This window comes from Heteronotia binoei, chromosome 14 (assembly GCF_032191835.1).
Source record: "Heteronotia binoei isolate CCM8104 ecotype False Entrance Well chromosome 14, APGP_CSIRO_Hbin_v1, whole genome shotgun sequence".
NCBI classification, from domain to species: Eukaryota; Metazoa; Chordata; class Lepidosauria; order Squamata; family Gekkonidae; genus Heteronotia; species Heteronotia binoei.
In genome coordinates, this window is record NC_083236.1 from 72,259,954 (window position 1) to 72,279,843 (window position 19,890).

The 19,890-nt window shown below is 53.6% G+C and overlaps 1 protein-coding gene across 1 annotated transcript; it reads left to right on the forward strand.

Annotated features, from left to right (window-relative positions):
• The first annotated feature begins 1,985 nt into the window (after positions 1 to 1,985).
• On the forward strand, positions 1,986 to 15,704 carry TAT (tyrosine aminotransferase). Its single transcript, XM_060254197.1, has 12 exons — positions 1,986 to 2,126; positions 7,023 to 7,253; positions 7,347 to 7,451; positions 7,801 to 7,868; positions 8,072 to 8,230; positions 9,782 to 9,920; positions 10,161 to 10,213; positions 10,466 to 10,618; positions 10,806 to 10,934; positions 14,290 to 14,373; positions 14,554 to 14,652; positions 15,267 to 15,704. The coding sequence occupies exons 2-12, from the start codon at positions 7,025 to 7,027 to the stop codon at positions 15,399 to 15,401; spliced, it is 1,353 nt and encodes a 450-aa protein (XP_060110180.1). The 5' UTR covers positions 1,986 to 2,126; positions 7,023 to 7,024; the 3' UTR covers positions 15,402 to 15,704.
• The last annotated feature ends 4,186 nt before the right edge of the window (positions 15,705 to 19,890 follow it).

The window sequence follows — 19,890 nt, forward strand, 5'->3', positions numbered from 1 at the left end:
GCAGCTTGTGACAGAAGAGAAGGCCAGGGCAAGGCAGGCAGGCAGCCTGGGCACCTCCTGGGTGGGACTGGGAGAAGCACCCAGTGGGGCTTTCGAGGAGGTCTTGAGTGTCCACCAGCTCCAGGCACCAGCTGGCAGGGCAAATAATTGTAGCAGCAGCAGGGTCAGCACCCCGCTCCTCCGAGGCCTCCCCCCTCCCCCTGGCCCTTCTCCCCTTGCCTAGGCCAGTGAGGCCTGCTGGGGCAGAGTGGGGGTCTCAACTGGGCCTGGCAGAGGGAAGAGCAGAAGCCGTGCCACCCCCTGCCTCTTGGGCAGGGCGCCAGAGATGTTTCTGGGCATGTGAAGAATGCTCCCTCGGGGTGCTGCAATGAGGAGGGATGTATGTGGCCGTGGCTAATGACTGGGAACATTGTGGGGGGAGGGTGTTGGCTGCGTGCTCTCACTGTCCCTCCACTTCCCTGCTTCTGCCAGAGTGAGAAAGGCGGGCTGAGGATGAAGCCCAGGAACTGGAAGCCACTCCTGGGGGAGCCCCTCCCCCCCCCATTGCCAGGAATTCCACCCAGAGAGCCAGAAACACTTAATGGGGCTTGGGAGGGTCAGTGCCTGTTGCAGATGCTGATGTCTGGGGGCTCAGCCGCATGGGATGCTGGAAGCCCCCTCCTGCTTCTTGCAAGGGTGGGGGGGACTGATTCCCATTGGGATTGCATTGCATGGGGGGAGGGCCTGGAGGAGATGGCTTTTGCTCAGTGGGGCACGCAAGGTCCCCCCCCACCGCCCATCAGTAGGCCCATCTGCCTTTCCTGGAGGGAGGTGTCCCCGGGTGAGACTAGCCGGTGGGTGGTGGCCTTGCGGTTCCCCTGAGCTGTCTGAGGGGCCGGAGCTGAGCCTGAGAGGAGGGGGCTGGCACACCCCAGAGGATGGCTGCCCCTCTCCAGGCCCCTTTGGGAGGCAGTGGCTCCTCCCCAGAGAAAGCCCCGGGAGCTGAGGTGGGCATCTGGAGGGAGCTGCAGACACACCAGAGCTACCCCAAGAGGGGTGCAGCTGGGAGGGGGGGGGGTGGCAGCCCCCTCCTCTCCCTCCCTCCCTCCCTCCCTCTCTGCTTCCCCTGCCATTGGGGCCTTCTCAGGACCTAGGGCTCCCGCCCCCCAGTCCCAGTTGGGTGTGTGTGCGAGGCTCGCCCTTCCCTCCCTGCCTTATGTAACACAGACTGTCACTTGACCCCATGCCCCTGCTGCTGGAACCTGCCCCCCCAACACACACACACTGGGAGAGGGGCAAAGGGAGGGGGGTGCTCAAGGCCAAGTGCTGCCCCCCACAGGGAGGAAGAAGGATGGGGGGCGGAGATGGGAGTCGGGGGGAGCACTGAGCGGCTGAGTCTTTGGGTTCTTCAAGAGGTCCGTCCCTCCCGGCATGGCTCCCTCCCAGCCTCTCTGGCTGCCCCACACCCCTTGGCTCATTGGCCAGCTCCCTGTGGGGCCCCCAAGGGCAGCCCCCTCAGCTGCAGTGAGAGCCCTTCTTGTCCCGTGGGGCGGGGGAGCGCCCTTCCCCTTCTGGCTGGGGGAGGGAAGGGGGGTCGCACACTTGGAACTCATTAACACTCTGCCACGTGGCCCTGCAGCTGCTGGGTTGCGTCAGGACCAGCGGAGTGAGTCTTTCTCAGCCCTGCGAGGTTAACTGTTGCCACCCGTTGTGCACCTGGCTGGCTGGTGGCCGGGGGCTCCTTGATTCAGCCCCCCCCCACTTTGGTCCTGGAGGGCCATGGGGCTGGGTGGGGGGTCTTTCGGGAGAGGACAAAGAGGAGAGCCCTTCTCTGAATGAGTTAATGGGGAGGGGGGGCTTGCCCGAGATATTTGGAGGCAGGCAGCGCTGGCTGAGGCCAGGAGCACAGCCCTTCCCCTCAGCCAATGGCGAGAGGCCTCCAGGCAGACACCCCGTTCCTGGCTGGGACCAGGCCGGGGGCCGCTGGTGGCTGAGCTCTGCCTCGCGGGCATAAAAGGCACCTGCCCCATCCAGGCAGCACCTGGGCTGCTTTGCTCTGCCTTTGGAGGACCTCCTCCTCGTTGACCCAACAGCTGCAGGAGCAAACAGGCCGGACTGGGGCCACGGCTGCTGGGCAGATTCGTCAGGTAAGGCACTGCTGGCCTGCTGGGAAGTCAAGGAGGACAAGAGGAAAAGAGCCTCTCTCTTGCTCTGAGCTCCTTGGAAGATGGGAGGGAGGGAGCATCTTAGGCCTGCAGTGTCCCTCCCTGGCATGGTGGGCTGGCCAAGGAGTCCTGGGAGAGGACAACGGCACAGGCGTGTTGGGGCTCCAGGCAGCACTGCCAGTTCACGGGAGATTGGCGCACACGGCACTTTCTGGGGAGTGAGCGTATGGGTGGGTGATGCCAGTGGCTCTGTCTGGTCTCTTTGGAGGGACAGGAGTTCTCCTGGGGCCAGCCGGGGCAGAGTGAGGTCCATCCCAAACCCTTCTGGACCATTTCTCTCTCTCTCTCTCTCAAAAGAAAGAGAGAGAGAGACGTCCAGCATGACTGACCAAGCCGCCCTACGAGGCACAGAGGCCGCTGGCTGGGAGCTCTGCAGCAGAGCAGAGGAAGGTGTGCCTCACTGGCTGGCACTCGCAGCCCCCGGGCAGCCATGACGGGAGGTGGACAATAGCTCCAAAGGCAGCAGGCAGAGGCAGCTTTGGAATGGGGGGGGGGACGTTGAGAGATCCAGGTTTGAATCCCCACTTTGCTGTGGAAGCTGGCTGGGTGATCTTGAGCCAGTGACCCGTTCTCAGACCCGTTGTGAGGACGAAGACAGGAGAACAATCTGAACTCCTTGGATCATCACCAGAGGGAAAGGCAGGGTAGAAATGAAGGGAATTAAGAGATGTGTGGAACTTGATTTGAGTCCAGGGGCACCTGAGAGAACAAGAAGACCCTTGGGGTGAGTTTTGAGGTCCCTGATGTGGGGGGGCATCTGGACTCGAACCCAGCTGTTCTGCTGTAGACCAACACAGACTACTTGTGGTCCCCCTTGAAGCTGCTGCTCCTTCCCCTGGCTGCTTCCCAGGGGCTGGTGGTCGGCTGGACATACAGCTCCCCTCGGGCTTCAGCCCTCGTTGTCCCCAGCCAGGCTGGCCCAGGCAGGACGGGATTCAGTGACACCAACCACACGGGCCAAGCTCCGGCAGGGGCTGGGATATTAAAGGGACTTTCCCCCCTTTCTTTTTACAGTATTTATTACGTTGTATTATTTTCCTTTGTCCAGAACTGTACCAAGCAAATTAATGTTCTCCTGTTTCAGAGGTTAAATCCTTAAAATTGCTTTAGGGGCAAACTCTTCTTCTGGGCCCTCAAAGTGCCTGGCAGCATCCACTAGCTCTGCACCAGAAGAGCTGGGTTCGAGTCCACTGTCTCCTTAGAGACCAACAAAGGTTTTGGGGGATGAGAAGCTGAGAGTCCAAACTCCCTTTGCTAGACACAAGCAGGACTGGCCATCTCTTCTGAGGCAGAAGGTGGTGGGGGGTAAGGATGCTTATAAAGGATACGGAGGGGGGCAGGTCCCAGGCACACTGCAAACTGCTGGAGCGGGAAGGGGGGGGAGAGGAAATGGGCACCTGCACAGAGAGAGAAGACTCCCTGGGCCCTATTCAGCCTGGAGAAGTTTAGGAATCTTGCTTCAAGAGGAGATTACAACACGAGGCTGCTGAAACAGAGTTCATTCACAAATTCAGAACAATGGACCCACAACCATGCCAGTACAGGGGCCTATGCCTCCGTTTCACCACCAGGCAGCTGCTGTGCCCCATTGCCAGCACTTGTGAGCGACTGCTGGGGGCCTGCCCCACCCAAAGTAACATAAAGTGATGTCATCTGCTTGCAGGGAAGATGGAATATGAAGCAACAAAAATAAATAAAATAAATTAGTGGCCCTTATGCGGGCATATCTCAGACATACGCCAACACAGAGGGCAGTTGACTCCCTGAGAAGTTTCAGCTCCCCGCCCCCTTCGATTGCTCTGTTAATATACCAAAGCCTGAAGGAAAATCTGTTATCTATCTCTCAATAAAAATATTCTGTCCAAAATCCACTTCCTTGTGCATTTATATTCAAAACTTGTTCTCCTTCTTAGGAACATAAGAGAAGCCCTGTTGGATCAGGCCTGTGGTCCCTCCAGTCCAAAACTCTGTGTCACACACAATGGCCAAAGAAACCAGGTGCCAACAGGAGGTCCATCAGTGGGGCTAGAAGCCCTCCCACTGTGCCCCCCCAGCACCAAGAATACAGAGCATCACTGCCCCAGACAGAGTTCCAGTTAATAGCCACTGATGGACCTCTGCTTCATATTTTTATCCAACCCCCTCTTGAAGCTGGCTATGCTTGTAGCCGCCGCTGCCACCTCCTGTGGCAGTGAATTCCACATGTTAATCACCCTTTGGGTGAAGAAGTACTTGCTTTTATCCATTTTAACCTGACTGCTCAGCAATTTCATTAAATGCCCATGAGTACTTGAATTGTGAGAAAGGGAGAAAAGTACTTCTTTCTCTACTTTCTCCATCCCATGCATAATCTTGTAAACCTCACCCCGCAGTCAACGTTTCTCCAAGCTAAAGAGCCCCAAGAGTTTTAACCTTTCTTCATAGGGAAAGTGTTCAAAACCTTTAATCATTCTAGTTGCCCTTTTCTGGACTTTTTCCAGTGCTATAATATCCTTTTTGAGGTGCAGTGACCAGAATTGCACACAGTATTCCAAATGAGACTGCACCATCAATTTATACAGGGGCATTATGATACTGGCTGATTTGTTTTCAATTCCCTTCCTAATAATTCCCAACATGGCGTTGGCCTTTTTTTATTGCAAACGCACACTGGTATAATTGACATTTTCAGTGAGCTATTGAATGTAATTAATGATCTTTCTGTTTTATAATAAGTTGTTCAATTTCAGTCATCACTCTTAGCGCTTTACCTTCCATGTTAATAATCTTATTTAGTCTTGAAGCTGATTGGTAACATATTAATAACTATTCATTGTAACATTGTAACTATTCATAGTAACTATTAATTCCTCATTTTTAATATCTTGCCATGACTTAAGTTTCCCCGGGGTGCCTACATACTGTCATCTGTTAAGAAAGTGCTTTTTTCTCGTATTCTTATCATGATAAGCTTCTATTGAAGACATAAGTGGAGAATTTGAAGGACTCAATACATTCCAACATGTAAACCATATTCTCAAAAGTTCAACTCTAATTATATGACTTTTGTCATATAATTTTGTCATTTTAACTGGGTTTTTTTTAACCATAGATAATTGTGTAAACTCTCATCTAAGTCGAGTGTTTCAAGTTTTACTTTCTTTGTTTTGGATTTTTGATCTAATCCACAATCCAGACCAGATGTGCCACGTTGGTAATATAATTTTATATTCTGATCTGCTGATCCTCTCTTCTTCTCATCTTGTAATATTTTAAAACTTATTATTGGTTTCTTGCCATTCCAAATAAATTTTTCTGTCTTTGCCACTCTGTCAATGTTTTTTTCTAACACGCATACATACACATAGCATTTGAAATAAAAATAATAATTTTGGCAATTCATTTTGATTGCTGAAATTCTACCCAACCACAAAATTTTTAATTTTTCCCGTTTGGATAAGTCTACTTTTATTGATTTCCAAATCTTCTGATAGTTGTTCTTGAAAATATTACAATTTTATCCCCAGATATTTGATGGGTTTGCATTTACCCATTTGATGGATGTGCTTTATCACATCATCTTCTTGTTGCATTAGAAATTTCATTATTGGTTTCATCTTCTTCCTGTTAATTTGATATCCTGAAAGGGATCCGAATTCTTCAATATGTTCTATTACCCACTGTAACAGTTTTTGTGGATCCAAAACTATTAGAACCACATCATCTGTATAGCTTTTCATTTTAAATTCTATATCATCCACATTTATTCTTTTAATCCTTCTGTCTTATCTGATCATTGAAGCTAAGATCTCTGTCACGAGGAGAAATAATAAAGGTGACAAGAATGTTCATTTTTCAATTGAAATTGCTTCTGCTAATTCTCCATTTATTACAATCTTTGCTTGCCAGGTTTGAAATTCCAGATCACAGCCCATATTTTGGAGTTTATTATTTTTTTAAAGGGCCAGGTTATGTTGTCAGATGCTTTCTCTGCATCCAAAAATAAAATCACTTACTTTTTTTTCTTATTCACAAATTCAGTTGCATCAGTTATGTAGATTATCTTTCATGTACCTCTTTGCTACAAAGCCTGTTTGAGCAATATGTATTAAATTTGGTATGTGTTTTCTTAACCTTTCTGCCATTATTATAGCTCAAATCTTATAATCTACATTCAGTAGAGAAGATATATGTCTATATGATTGTGGTCATGTTGCTGCCTCTTGCCATGTTGTAGGTCTTATCTTTCCTTCTTTTATTTCATTTATAACTTTTTATAATAGTATAATTAAAACACTTCTTCAAAATGTTCATAATGCATTGCTGTTAGGCTGTTTGGGTCTGGTGCTTTAGTCTTTTTCATATTTTTATTGTCTGGGAAACTTGTATTATTATTGCTTGATCCAGGATTTTTCTGTGTTCTGGTGTAAACTTTATAGTCAGAATATCTTTTTAAATGTTCTCTTATTTCATTTTCTGAGACAGATTTTTTTTGTTCCATCCTTAAAGAACTTTAAGGAATTGTTTTTGTATTTCTTTTTCTGCTAAGTAATGTGCCCATCTCCTTTCTTTACGCATGTTATGACTCTTTGCTTTCTCCTTCCTAAGACAACATGCCAAATCACATTCCTTCATGTAGCTACACATCTGTTTCACAATGGAGTCCGCAGTGGCTCAGTGGGGTGGTTTGAGGCCATGGAAACTGGGGGTGGGGAGAAAAAGCCGGTGTGTGCCTGATGGGAAGTGCACAGGAGATGCAGCCTTTGGACTTTGCCCCACGTGAGAGGGGCATGAGAGCCTGGAGGCCTGCCTGAAGGTCTCTGCCAACCTTCTTTCCAGAAATGGACTCGTACCTGATCCAGGTGAAGAAGGGGAAGGGCTCCCTCCAGGATGTCCATCTCAGCCTCCACGGAAAGAGCCCGTCTTCGGGCCCGGGGAAGGGCCGCAAGCCCCACTGGGCAGTTAGGGCTTCTGATATGTCCAAGAGGACCTTCAACCCCATCCGTGCCATTGTGGACAGCATGAAAGTGACCCCAAACCCTCAGAAGCCCCTCATCTCTCTCTCCATTGGTAAGCCGGAGGCCAGGGCTGGGGGATGTGCATCGGGGGGCTGTGCTGTTGCCCCCAGTAACTGGGATCTTGCCCTCCCTCACTTCTCCACAGGGGACCCCACCGTGTTTGGCAACCTCCCTTCAGACGAGGAAGTCACGCAGGCTATGAAGGATGCCCTGGAGACGGGGAACTACAATGGCTATGCTCCTTCTGTAGGTTCGTTGGCCTCTTTGCACTCCTCTGGCCTCCTCCGTGATGGGCTGTTGGGGTCCTGCCTCCATTTGCTGGGGGAGCAGCAGCGGTGGCGGCAGAATGAGGATTCGCTAGGGCAATACCCCCACCATTGTGAATGCAAGCCTGGCTGCGTCCCACCCCAGGGGGAATGAAACAGCCCGGGGGAGGGAGAGCAACTCTGGGGGTCAAGCCACATGACCCAGAGGAAGACAGACAAGAAGACAGGCAAGAGGGGGGGGAGAGATCCTCCTGGCTTTGATGTGGACTTGGCCCTCTGCAGGTCAAGGGCCCCTCCCAAGGCCTTCTCTTCACTCTTCCCCCTTCCCCTCAGGGTACCAGTCTTGCCGGGAGGCGGTTGCAAAGTATTACAGCTGTCCGGAAGCTCCTCTAGAAGCTCAGGTAGTGGATTGCGTTGCTCTGTGTGTGTGTGTGAGGGAGGGAGGCGCATCACCCACAGAAGAGGCTGCCTGCCCACCTGCCCTTCATCTTTCTGAGGGAGTCTCAGAAGGGGGCCTCTGGCTGTTGGTGCCAGTCTTTGCCAGGTGTTTCCCAAGTGTTGTCTGCTGCTGCCAGGCTGACTGTTGCCCCCCTCCTCTTGCCAGGACGTCATTCTGACCAGCGGCTGCAGCCAGGCCATTGAACTCGCCCTGGCAGTGCTGGCCAACCCCGGGCAGAACATCTTAGTGCCGCGTCCTGGCTTCTCCCTCTACAAAACCCTGGCTCTGTCATTGGGCATCGAGGTGAAATTCTACAACCTCTTGGTAAGGCTCAGCAAACACTCCCCTACCCGCCCTCTGGCAAGGGCTCTTCCCCTCTCCTTCCAAAGGCAGCTGGCAGGCCAGGAAGGGGCAGCGGGGGAGATGCTGCAGGCACCAGGTTTACAAGGCCTGGAAAACTGACCCATTTCACCTGCCAGCACCTTGGACTGGCCCCAGGCCCATAGCTACAGGGAGGCCTGAGAGGACCCAGACCCATCCTTTCAACCCCCCCCCCTCCAACTGTATGGCCCGTCCATCGGAGGGCCCCGATCTGTCTCCTTTGCTCACTGCCACTCTGAACAAGGAGGAGCCTTGCTGCTGCACTTTCTGCTTTACCCTCTCCCCTTTCCTAGCCCAGAGTGCAGAACAAAGGGGGCAGGGAGAGCCAAGAGGTCACATAAGAAGTGGGGGGGAGCAGAGCTGCTGTGACTGCCCAGGAGAAGGGGGGTTAGCTTGGGGAACTTGTAGTGATGAGAGCCCAGGGCTGCCAAAGTGGGTGGCCCCTCGACCCCCCCCCCAAACAACAAATCTCGCTGTGGGCCCCACCAAACATGGGATCCTGGCCCCAGAGCTAGTTCCTTGAGCCTCAGGGGGAACAGTAAGGTTCTTCCTCCCTCCTTTCCTGCCTGCCTCCCTCCCTCTCTTCCATCTTTCCTTCCTCCCTCCCTCTCTTCCTCCCTTCCTGCCTCCCTCCCTTCCATCCTTCCTCCCTTCCTTCCTGCCTCCCTCCCTCTCTTCCTCCCTCCCTTCCTTCCATCTTTCCTTCCATCCTTCCTCCCTCTCTTCCTCCCTTCCTGCCTCCCTCCCTTCCATCCTTCCTTCCTGCCTCCCTCCCTTCCATCTTTCCTTCCTCCCTCCCTCCCTCCCAACTTTCCTTCCTTCCTCCCTCCCTCTCTTCCTCCCTCCCTCCCTCCCATCTTTCCTTCCTTCCTCCCTCTCTTCCTCCCTCCCTCCCTCTCTTCCTTCCTCCCTCCCTCCCTTCCTCCCATCTTTCCTTCCATCTTTCCTTCCTCCCTCCCTCCCTTCCTTCCATCTTTCCTTCCTTCCTCCCTCTCTCCCTCCCTTCCTCTCTCCCTCTCTTCCTCACTTGCTTCCTTCCTTCCTTCCTCCCTCCCTCTCTGCCTCCCTCCCTCCCTTCCTCCTTCCTCTCTCCCTCTCTTCATCCCTCCCTCCCTTCCTCCCTTCCTCCCTGCCTCCCTCCCTCCCTCCCTTCCTCTTTTCCTCCCTCCCTCCCTCCCTCTTTTCCTCCCTCCCTCACTCCCTTCCTTCCATCTTTCCTTCCTTCCTTCCTTCCTTCCTTCCTTCCTTCCTTCCTTCCTTCCTTCCTTCCTTCCTTCCTTCCTTCCTTCCTTCCTTCCTTCCTCCCTCCCTCCCTCCCTCCCTCCCTCCCTCCCTCCCTCCCTTCCATCTTTCCTTCCTTCCTTCCTCCCTGCCTCCCTCCCTCCTTGGGCCCCCAAGTAGATGTGTTGTGGTGGGGGGGGGGTTTCTCAGGGGAGGCTGAGTAGAGGGGACCCTGGCCTGACCCTTCCTTGCTTTCCTCCTCCTTCACCCCAGCCAGAGAAGTCCTGGGAAGCAGATCTGAAGCAGATGGAGTCCCTGGTGGATGACAAGACGGCCTGCCTGATTGTGAACAATCCCTCCAACCCCTGTGGCTCCGTGTTCAGCAGAAGCCACCTCCAGAAGATTGTGGCAGGTGGGACGTGTGTGTGTGTGTGTGCCCAAAGCCTCGCTCAGGTGAGGGGAGCCAGGAAACCCCCCCACGGCTCTGCGCTTGCGGCCTGCTTGGGCCTTGCTGTGCCGCAGACGGTTCCCTCTCTCTTCCTCCTCCTCCTTGGCCCCGCTGATGCCGCAAGTTCCCCGGGCTGGGCTGGAGGAGGGAGGAGGCCGGTGGCTGCGGGGCTGACGGGAGCCCTGTGTTGTCTGTCTCGCTTAGTGGCCTCAAGGCAGTGCGTGCCCATCTTGGCTGACGAGATCTATGCGGAGATGGTGAGTGACACAGACCCCCCCCCACACACCCCGCAATTGTTTCAGTCGAGTGCCGCTGGCCGGGGAGGCTCCTCCGCTCTGCCTCGGCGTGGGAGGCGGGAGAGGGGCGCCCCGACGAGCGCGTCCTCCCTGGCTGGGGCGGGGCGCAGGGTGCTGCCTTCATCGTGCCCAAGGCTGCCGCATCCTTGCTGCTGGGAAGGAAATGCGCGCCTCACCGGGTGGCAGCTGCTTAAGAGCCCCCTCTGCCCGCAGGTGTTTGCGGACTGCAAATACGAAGCCCTGGCCAGAGTGAGCCCCAACGTGCCCGTCCTCTCGTGCGGAGGGCTGGCCAAGCGGTGGCTGGTGCCCGGCTGGAGGATGGGCTGGATCCTCCTTCATGACCGCCGAGACATCTTTGGGAAAGAGGTGAAGCCGCCCGGGCAGGGGAAGCAGGCTGGGGGCGGGCGGGAGGAGAAGGCTGCCTCGTAGGCAGGCCGCTTGGGAGACTGCCCTGGCCAAGGCAGCAGCCGGGGGGAGAGGGGTGGGCTCCTGTCCCCTGCCTTTTGCTCCCTCCCTCCCCACTGAGCTGACCTGTCTTCTGTGCATGGTCCAGATCCGAGATGGGCTGCTCAGGCTGAGCCAAAGGATCCTGGGGCCCTGTACTCTTGTCCAGGGGGCGCTAGGGGGCATTCTCCGCCGGACATCCCCCGAGTTCTATCACAACACCCTCAGCTTCCTCAAGGTACGTCCAGCGGCTGCTCAAGACCTGGGAGCGGTCCGTGGCCACAAAGCGCCTCAGCTTCCGTCGCTCGTGCCCTCGAGGGGCAGGGAGGGGTCTGGGCTGCTTGGGAGGGGGGGTGGAAGCCATGGGGGGGGGCGGGAGGCCACCCACAAACAGAGCTCAGCCAGAAAAATGTAAAGGGCAAAAATATAAGTAAAAATCCAGTCTACTCTTAGAAACAAATCTAATCGAAACCAAGTTCCCTCTTACAGGCCATGAAAGGGCTAGGGTGGCCATAATATCTGCAGGCCAGCCAGGGACACCTTGAGGGGGGAATGAAGCGCGCGCCGCCGCAAACAGGAAGTGAAGTCACTTCCGGTGACGGCATGCCACCGCCGGAAACAGGAAGTGACATCACTTCCTGTGACATCGTTTCCCCGCACCAGGACAGATAAGATTAGAAGAACCAAAATAGGCCACTACCATTTAATCCAAACTCTACTTTCCAGGGGAGAACTGTCAGATTTAATTAAAAGGACCCCTTTTAGGATTAGAATTTTAAAATATATATTTTGAGAGATTAATATAATTAGTAGACAACGCACCATTTGACGCACCATTTCCCGCACAGATGAGGAGGGTTTATTTACTCAGAGAGCCCGCTTGTTTCAGCCCAGCCGAAAAAGGTTTACAATTCCAATTTGGAAGTTCCTTCAATTTTGGTTGGATGGGACATGGCAGTGGGAAAGTGGACGACTGGATTCAGCGCTAGGGTGGGGGGGGGGACGTTGGTCTGGATAACGATTACAACTTGTGGTTGGGAACCGAGTTTGCAAACTGCAATACTAAACATGCTTCCAAGGCATTTATTCTCTCTGTTGGCAATGGAACCCAAAAGTTCGCTCCAAGAACCAGCGATCCACTTTCCATCGATCCACTTACTCCAGAGTAGCCCCACAGGGACCTTTCCAGAGCAAAAACGTTCAACTTCAGGATCGCAGCGGAGTTTGCAAAATTGTTTCCACGAGGCGTAGCTAAACTGCAAACTGCCCGCGTCTCAGTGCCCGGCCTTCCCGCCCTCTGCGTCTGTACAGGCCCCCTCTGGATCACTTCCAACATACCGCCCTCCCTTCGAGTCCCCAAACCGGCGCGGGGGTGGGGAGACGCATGACGCTTCTCCAGCGGCTGCGGAGATTGGAGGCAACCATGGGTGGGGGTGGGCATGTATTAATCTTTTTACCTCCATTGGGGATTATTGGCGAGCCCTTTAATCTGCGAGCGCAGAGCAAGAAAGAGGGCTCCGTGGGATTGCCGAACGCACTGAAGACCGACAAGTTTGGCCAGGTTCTGCCGGCGCCGAGTTGAGGTAGCGGCTGCTCGGACTGGGTCGGGGCTTGAAGGGCAAGTACGTAAATTATAGCCGACTTCGCGCCTCGGAAGGAACTGGGGGATCTGCCACAAATTCTTTGTCATTCTATTGCTATTTATAAAGCCGCGACACAACGCGCGGGAGGAAAAGCCCAAGAGTGCCACTGAAAGCACTATGCACAAACGAATTGCTTGAACTTTACTTAGCCATGCCGGCTCGGTTCCGTTGCCTCTGTCCCTCTACTTATTACTACAGCTAATACCTGCATGAGTAAATTCACGGAGACTTTGATATCCTGACAGGTCGTTAGGAATGGACTGGAGCCTTGCTGGGTAGGACTGACTGCAAAAGCACCATCCACTGACTCCTTTCCGCCGGTTCTTTAAGTTTCTTGTTCCGGTTTTGTCCCAAAGAATGGCAATCCTGGTTGGGATTTTGGCGAACCCGGGATTTGATTGGTCCCGGGTTAGCCAACCTGTGAGGCGGGAATTTGGGGGCAGGGGCAGGACTTTCCCGGGTGGGCGGGATGATCTGGCCACCCTATGAAAGGCCATAAAACATTCTTCCTCCTGTAATCTTTGTCAGCGATCTACTGACAAAAGTTTATAAATAAAATCGCGCCATTGTTAAACGTTGCACAAAAATCATAAACACAATCCATAAAGAGTTACACTATCAGCTGGCTTGTTGCGTCAGCAGGGTTTGCTTCAAGGCCAGCCCCAGCCTCCCACTGCAGGCTTCCCCGGCTGCTCTTTGCCTCTGGCATCTCTTGCAGGTGAAAGGAAACCCTAAAAGCAGAACTTTTTGCTAGTTACCATTCTGCAGTTCAGTTTTTCAGGGATTGTGGCCAGTTTCATTTGACTTACAGAAGCTGTTTTGTAAAGCAATATGTCAGTTTTTCAGAAGCTCTGGAAAAGCACAAGATGATATTCTTGTTATCCTGGAGAGATGGCTCTTTACCAATAATTTAATTCAGTTACTATGGAATAGTTGGTGAAAGATGTTTAATCTGGTTAAAACCTCAGAGATATAGAAGAAGAAGAAGATATTGGATTTATATGCCACCCTCCACTCTGAGGAGTCTCAGAGCGTCTCACAATCTCCTTTCCCTTCCCCCCCACAACAGACACCTTGTGAGGTGGGTGGGGCTGGAGAGGGCTCTCACGGCAGCTGCCCTTTCAAGGATAACCTCTGCCAGGGCCATGCGAGCAGGTGCAAGTGGAGGAGTGGGGAATCAAACCCGGTTCTCCTAGAGAAGAATCCGCACACTTAACCACTACACCAAACTGGCTCTTCATAGATGTGCCAAAGCCCTCTCTATAGATGTGACAAAGCCCTCATGTGGCTGAATTAATGGTTTTTTAAAAATGTTCTAAGAAATGGTTAATAGCAAAGATATTTTATGTACTGATATTTGGTGGAATGATTATTCTACATCAGATAAACCTTTTAGGCTTGATAAACAAACAAACAAATATAATGATTGCGTTATTTTGTACTGTTAAGCCTCTGGAAAGAAACCTGTAAAGAATGACAGGCCAAACTTGATCCCCTCACTTACAGACAGTTTATTTGTGCTTTTGATTAATCAGCACATTTCCAGGCCCCCTTCCTTAGCCCTGATTTTGTTCCCCCCCCAAAGTGCCACTGCAGCCCCAGCTGGGGTGCTGCTGCAGGGAGGTCTGGGGGGTACAGGCGCCGAGAGCATCTCTCTGGGCTGGGCTGGCTTTCATGATGTGTGATATGGAACATCACCGGCTGCAAAGTGTTCCCCCCACAGCAATGCTTTGGCAGGCTTGGACAGAAGACCCCTGCCCAATAGTCACTGCGATGGCTGAAGTTCAGGTTGGGGGTTCTCCGCCCAACAAGGGGTGGGGCAACTTGTGTGTGGGGAACAGACCAACGAATGCTGGTGCCCCTCCCCCTCCCCGGTTGCACCAAGCTTGCGCTTCCCTGGGGGAGTGGCGGGGACCCCTTTGACTGTTCTGCTCTGCTTTCTCTCTCCAGTCCAACGCTGACCTCTGCTACTCTGCCCTGTCTGCTGTGTGTGGCCTGAAGCCTGTCCAGCCCTCAGGGGCCATGTATCTCATGGTGAGTCAGAGGGGCTGGGTCTTTCCCCACCCCAGGAGCCCAGGCAGCCTTCCTGCGGGAGGCCCACAAAGCAAGCTGCGGAGGGGGGGTGTCAGTGCTGCTGCTCTGCTGCCTGCCCCCTCCCCGCCACGGCAGCCAGACTCCCCGAAACTCAGCCTTCCCCCTCTGCTGCCACCATAGGTGGGGATTCAGATGGAGCATTTCCCAGAGTTTGAGAACGACGTGGAGTTCACAGAGTGCCTGATTGCTGAGCAGTCTGTCTTCTGCCTGCCTGCTACGGTGAGTGCCTTCCTCCCCAAGAGGCCAGAGGGCACTTCTCCTGCCTAAGTCCTGCTTCGGCTGCTGTGGCTTCCAGGCCCCTTCTGCCCGTTCTCTGGAGCCCCCTCTGCCCACACCCCAGGAGCCACAAGCACTGCCACATCAGCCCCCAGGGCCCACTGGACTTTGTGGCCTAACAGGAGGAGTCCCCGTTCCAGTGCTGGCAATCCCCTCGCTGCTTTCTGAAGACGACCCCCCCCCCTTGTGCTCAGGATGGCCTTCCGGCAGACAAAGGCCTTTGGAATGAAGCCGGAACTGCTCCCTCCTCCCAGGAGAATGTGGCTGGGAGCCCCACAGCCCCCTGGCTCTTGGAGGGGGAGGGAGGGGGGCAAGGCCTTTGTGGCCTGTGGGGGTGGCAGAGAAGCTGACTACAGTCCCCAGGTGACAGGGGCCATCTGGGATGATGGGTTTTTGGGATCGCCCCCGAAATCAAAGATGGGAGGGAGGGAGTCCAGATGTCTTTGAACCCAGGCCATCTCTGGGACCAGGGAACCAAGTGGCCCCGGCCGGACACGGCTTGGCTGCGGAAGAACCAGGATGCCAACTCAACCGTCCTCTACCATTTCTCCCGGCAGTGCTTTGAGTATCCCGATTTCTTCCGTGTGGTGCTCACTGTTCCTGCAGATCTGATGGCGGAAGCTTGCCGACGCATCCAGCAGTTTTGTGAGCAGCATTACCAGGGCGGGGAGGAGCTGGACTGTGACAAGTAGCCAAGGGCGACTCCTCCAGCTGCTACAAGGGGGCTGTGCCAGGCAGCTCCAGAGAGCCCTTCGGGAGGGGCTCCTCCGCTGGCACAGAGCTTGGGTGGAGCCTTCCCGCAGGCGGGCGGCTTGCCAAGAGGGAGGCTCTGCAGGGGTGAGAGGGCTAGCCTGCAAGCTGGAGCCAGGGCAGGGTTAGGGCCTTGCTCCAGCACACAGACAGCAGCACAAAGAGCAGCCCATTTCTTCTGAGGCCGCTTTGGGTTCCTAAGTTATTGTTCCTTTTGTATGAATAAATGGCAGGCCTTGTGCTGAGATCTGGCTCTGTTTCTTGCGGGGTGGGGGGGGGCTGGGGGAGTGGTGCACGAGACGTCACACGGACAGATGCAGCCACCATCCTCCTCAGCAAGAGAAGCCCTGCCTGAGAGACAGGCTCCATCCCCAGCAGGGCTGAACACACCTCCTCTTCACACGCCGGCCAGAGGATCAGGTCCACGTAGGCGAGCCTTGTTTTGTACATCGGGAGAGCAGGCCCATGCCCCCCCCCCGCCCCAAAGGCCACGCAGCCAGGGGGGCCCAAGGATAGAACTCCCACCTGAAGCAGGCAAGAGCTTGCCCAGACAGTGGCCAGCTGGAAGATGCCTCCTGCAGAGGGGGGGACACAGAGGCTGAAGGGAAGGCCAAGTTCATGGACTCCTTCCCATTCATATTTTGGTAAACCTCTCCTCCCCCGCCAATCAATGGGGAGGTGCTCCAGCCCCTTCATTATTGAGGTTGGCCATTTTTGCACCTTGCCCCAGCTCTGTGAGAAGCTTTCTGAGGGGCGCCCCCACTGAGAGTGGTGCAAGGAACCACTTTTCCTTGGCCTGAAGGGCCCCCCTCCCCCTCCCGCAGGTCCATCATCCCTTTGGAGCAGAGGCTGCTGTCAAACCCAGTGGGCGGCAGCAACAAACCCCCCTCCGAAGGCAACATGGTAAACCTTTTAGTTATTTTAAATTATTTCCTTTCCTTCAACATAGTCTAAAATATATCACAGTGAAACACAATGTCCCACCCACAGATGGAAACAGCAGAGGACGCTCTGATGTAGTGATGAAAGCGCTTCATTAGCGACTTCACAGGGCTGCAAAGTGCCTACAAAACTGCTAAGCACTGAAAGCCCCCAAGAAGCAGAAACACCCTGTGGTTGTTCCCTTTTTGGATCCTTCATTAGAATATGCATCCTTATTGGCAGATGCTAGGATTCTCTGAGACTGCCTCCCGATTGGCCAGTTTGAATTATGCAACCAATCGAGATGCAGCTCTTTGGATCCTCTCCATCTATGGTGTTGTGCCTCAAGCTCAGGACACAACACCCAACATGTCCAGGCATGTCTTCACATACAGAACAGAAACTGAACTGTTTCCCCCCATAAACCATCAGGAGGGGAAGGTGCTGGTTGAACAGCTGTGGGGAGGGAGGTCCAGACACAAGGGGTCACCCCGCTGCTTCATCTCTCAAGCTGGGAACCCCTACAGAGTGTCTCAGGCCAGGGAGGGGCTTCCCAAAGGGAGTCAGCACCTCCTCAGCTTCCCTCTCCAAACCAGCAGCCTGCCTTGTGCTGCTGAAACATGAGCATCAGAGAAGAGGTGGAAGTAGGGAGCCTCCTCCAGGGTCATCTAGCCCAGCCCCCAGTACAATGCAGGAAAATCACAAATATCTCCTCCCACCCGACACCCCAGTGACACCAGCACCATGCCCAGAAGATGGCCCCAAACCCCGCCCCCCAATTAAAAAGAAAACGCTCCAGGATCCCTGGCCAAACTGGCCTGGAGAAGAACTGCTGACCCCAACGTGGTGGTCATTTCCCTGGGCATGTAAGAAAGGGCCACGAGACCTAAGCCCTGATGCAGCCCTTCCTGCCCTCCTCCTCAGGATCTGCCTCATTCATGGAATCAGCCTTGCTGTCAGATGGCCCTCTAGCCTCTCTTTAAAACCTCCAAGGAAGGAGAGCCCACCACCTCTCAGGGAGGAAGCCTGTTCCACTGAGGAACTGCTCTTCCGGTCAGGAAGTTCTTCCTAATGTTGAGCCGGAAACTCTTTTGATTTAATTTCAACCCATTGGTTCTTGTCCTGCCTTCCAAGGTCCCAGAAAACAATACCACCCCATCGTCTATAGGACAGCCCTTCAAGTACTTGAAGATGGTGATCCTATCACCTCTCAGCCACCGCCTCTCCAGGCTAAACATGCCTAGCTCCTTCAACCTTTCTTCCTAGGACTTGGTCTCCAGACCCCTCACCATCTTCGTCGGCCTCCCCTGGACCCGTTCCCGCTTGTCTATATCCTTCTTAAATTGTGATGCCCAAAACTGAACACAATACTCCAGGTGAGGCCTTACCAGAGCAGAGTAAAACCAATATGATCACTTCACGTGATCTAGACACTACACTTCTGTTGATACAGCCTAAAATTGCATTGGCTTTTTTAGCCACCTCATCACACTGCTGACTCATTATTATTATTTATTTTAATTTTATTATTTCAATTTATATTCTGACCTCTGTGCAAGCAGGGTGGATCACAACCTAAACAAACAGATAAAATCAATATAAATAACGTTAACAAACAACTAAACAATATAAAATTCCCTTTAAAACACAATTTCCCAGCTGGAAATATTGGTCTCAGACTTCATAAACTGGGCTGTATAAAATGAAAGATGTTACTTCCGCAGCAGTGCCAGCAGCGGGTGGGGGGCTAAGATCTTCCAGGACACCCGACTGCCTCAACCAAAGGCCTGGCAGAAGAGCCCTGCGGAATGGCATTACATCCCCCAGGGCCCTGATCTCCACCAGGTCGGAGCCATGGTTGAAAAGACCCTGACCCTGGCCGGGGACACCCAGCGGGGAGAGGTGGTCCCTCAGGAAAGTCAGTCCCAGGCCACACAAGGCTTGAAAGGTTAATACCAGAACCTTGAAACGGATCTGGTACTCAATTGGTAGCCAGTGCAGTTGGTGGAGCATCAGCTGAATGCGAGCCCACGCAGGCAACGCCATCAACAGGTGCCCCACCGCACTTTGCACCTGCTGGAGTTTCCGGATCAGTTGCAAGGGCAAGCCCACACAGAGCAAGTTACAGTAATCAAGCCTGGAAGTGACCATTGCATATGTCCATGTAGCCAAGTCCTGAGGGGAGAGACAGGCTGCCAGTTGTTTAACCTGCCGAAGATGATAAAAGGTAGATTTGGCCACAGTGAAACTGAGGCATCCAGGACCACCGCCAGGCTTTTCACCTTCTAGGTAGGCACAAGGGTGGGCAGCCCGGTTCCCGATCCAGCTCCCCCCCCTGACTCAGGCACGGGACCGCCGCTGTCTTTGCTGGACTGAGCTTCAACTGGCTACCTTGGAGCCATCCAGCCACGGCCTCCAAAACCCTGGCCTAAGACTGTGGGGCAGGAGACAGGAACAGCTTGGTGTCATGGCGACCCAGCCCAAATCCTCGGGCCAACTGGGCAAGGGAGTGCGTATAGATGTGACACAGCATTGGAGGGAGACTCGCCCCCTGCCCCCTTCACATTCAAGTGTGGAAACCGTGGGCAGGCTCTCCCCAAGCGCCATGGAGGAAGGAGGGAAGCCATGGTAAGGCAGGCTCCCCCCCCCCACTCCTCTATCAGCCTTAGTCTGACAGGAACCCATGCAGGCTTTTAGTCACCACAGCCATCCTTTCTAAATGCTCAAGGGTTGTCTGATTATTTGTTCTAAAACCTTTCCAGGAATAGATGTCAAGCTGATGGGTCGGTACTGCAGATAAAAGATAGATTATTTGGTGGGTGGGAAAGAGAAAAAGACACAGGGAGAGATGAGATGAAAGTTTGGGGGTTGCCAGGAGGAAGGGGAAATAGCCACCCTTGTAGGGGGGGGGAGTTACCTTGGAATCATCAAGTCTAATTCAAGAAATATCTGGGGATTCTGGGGGTGGAGCCAGGAGACACTGGGGGTGAAGCCAGGAACAAGGGTGTGAAAAGCATAATTGAACTCCAAAGGAGTTCTGGCCATCACATTTAAAGGGACAGCACACCTTTTTAAATGTCTTCCTTCCATAGGAAATAATGAAGGATAGGGGCACCTTCTTTTGGAGCTCAAATAATTGAACCCCCTGGTCCAATCGTTTTGAAACTTGGGGGGTACTTTGGGGAGAGGCACTAGATGCTATACTGAAAATTTGGTGCCTCTACCTCAAAACACAGCTCCCCCAGAATCCCCGAAACCTCCAGATCAATTCCCCATTATACCCTATGAGAATCGATCTCCACATGGGGAATAATGAAGTGCTCAGCAGACGTTCCCCGCCCCCCTTTTCTGGCGACTCTGAAGTGAGGGCTTGGCCTCTCTACTCACGAGTTGCAACCAACTTCTTCAAGTAACACAGACACCCCATCCCAAGAGGAAGCCTTTCCAATCGGAGACTGAGCCTCTGGAGGGGGAAAGTCACAAGGTGGCTTTGGAGGGGCAGGGCTGACT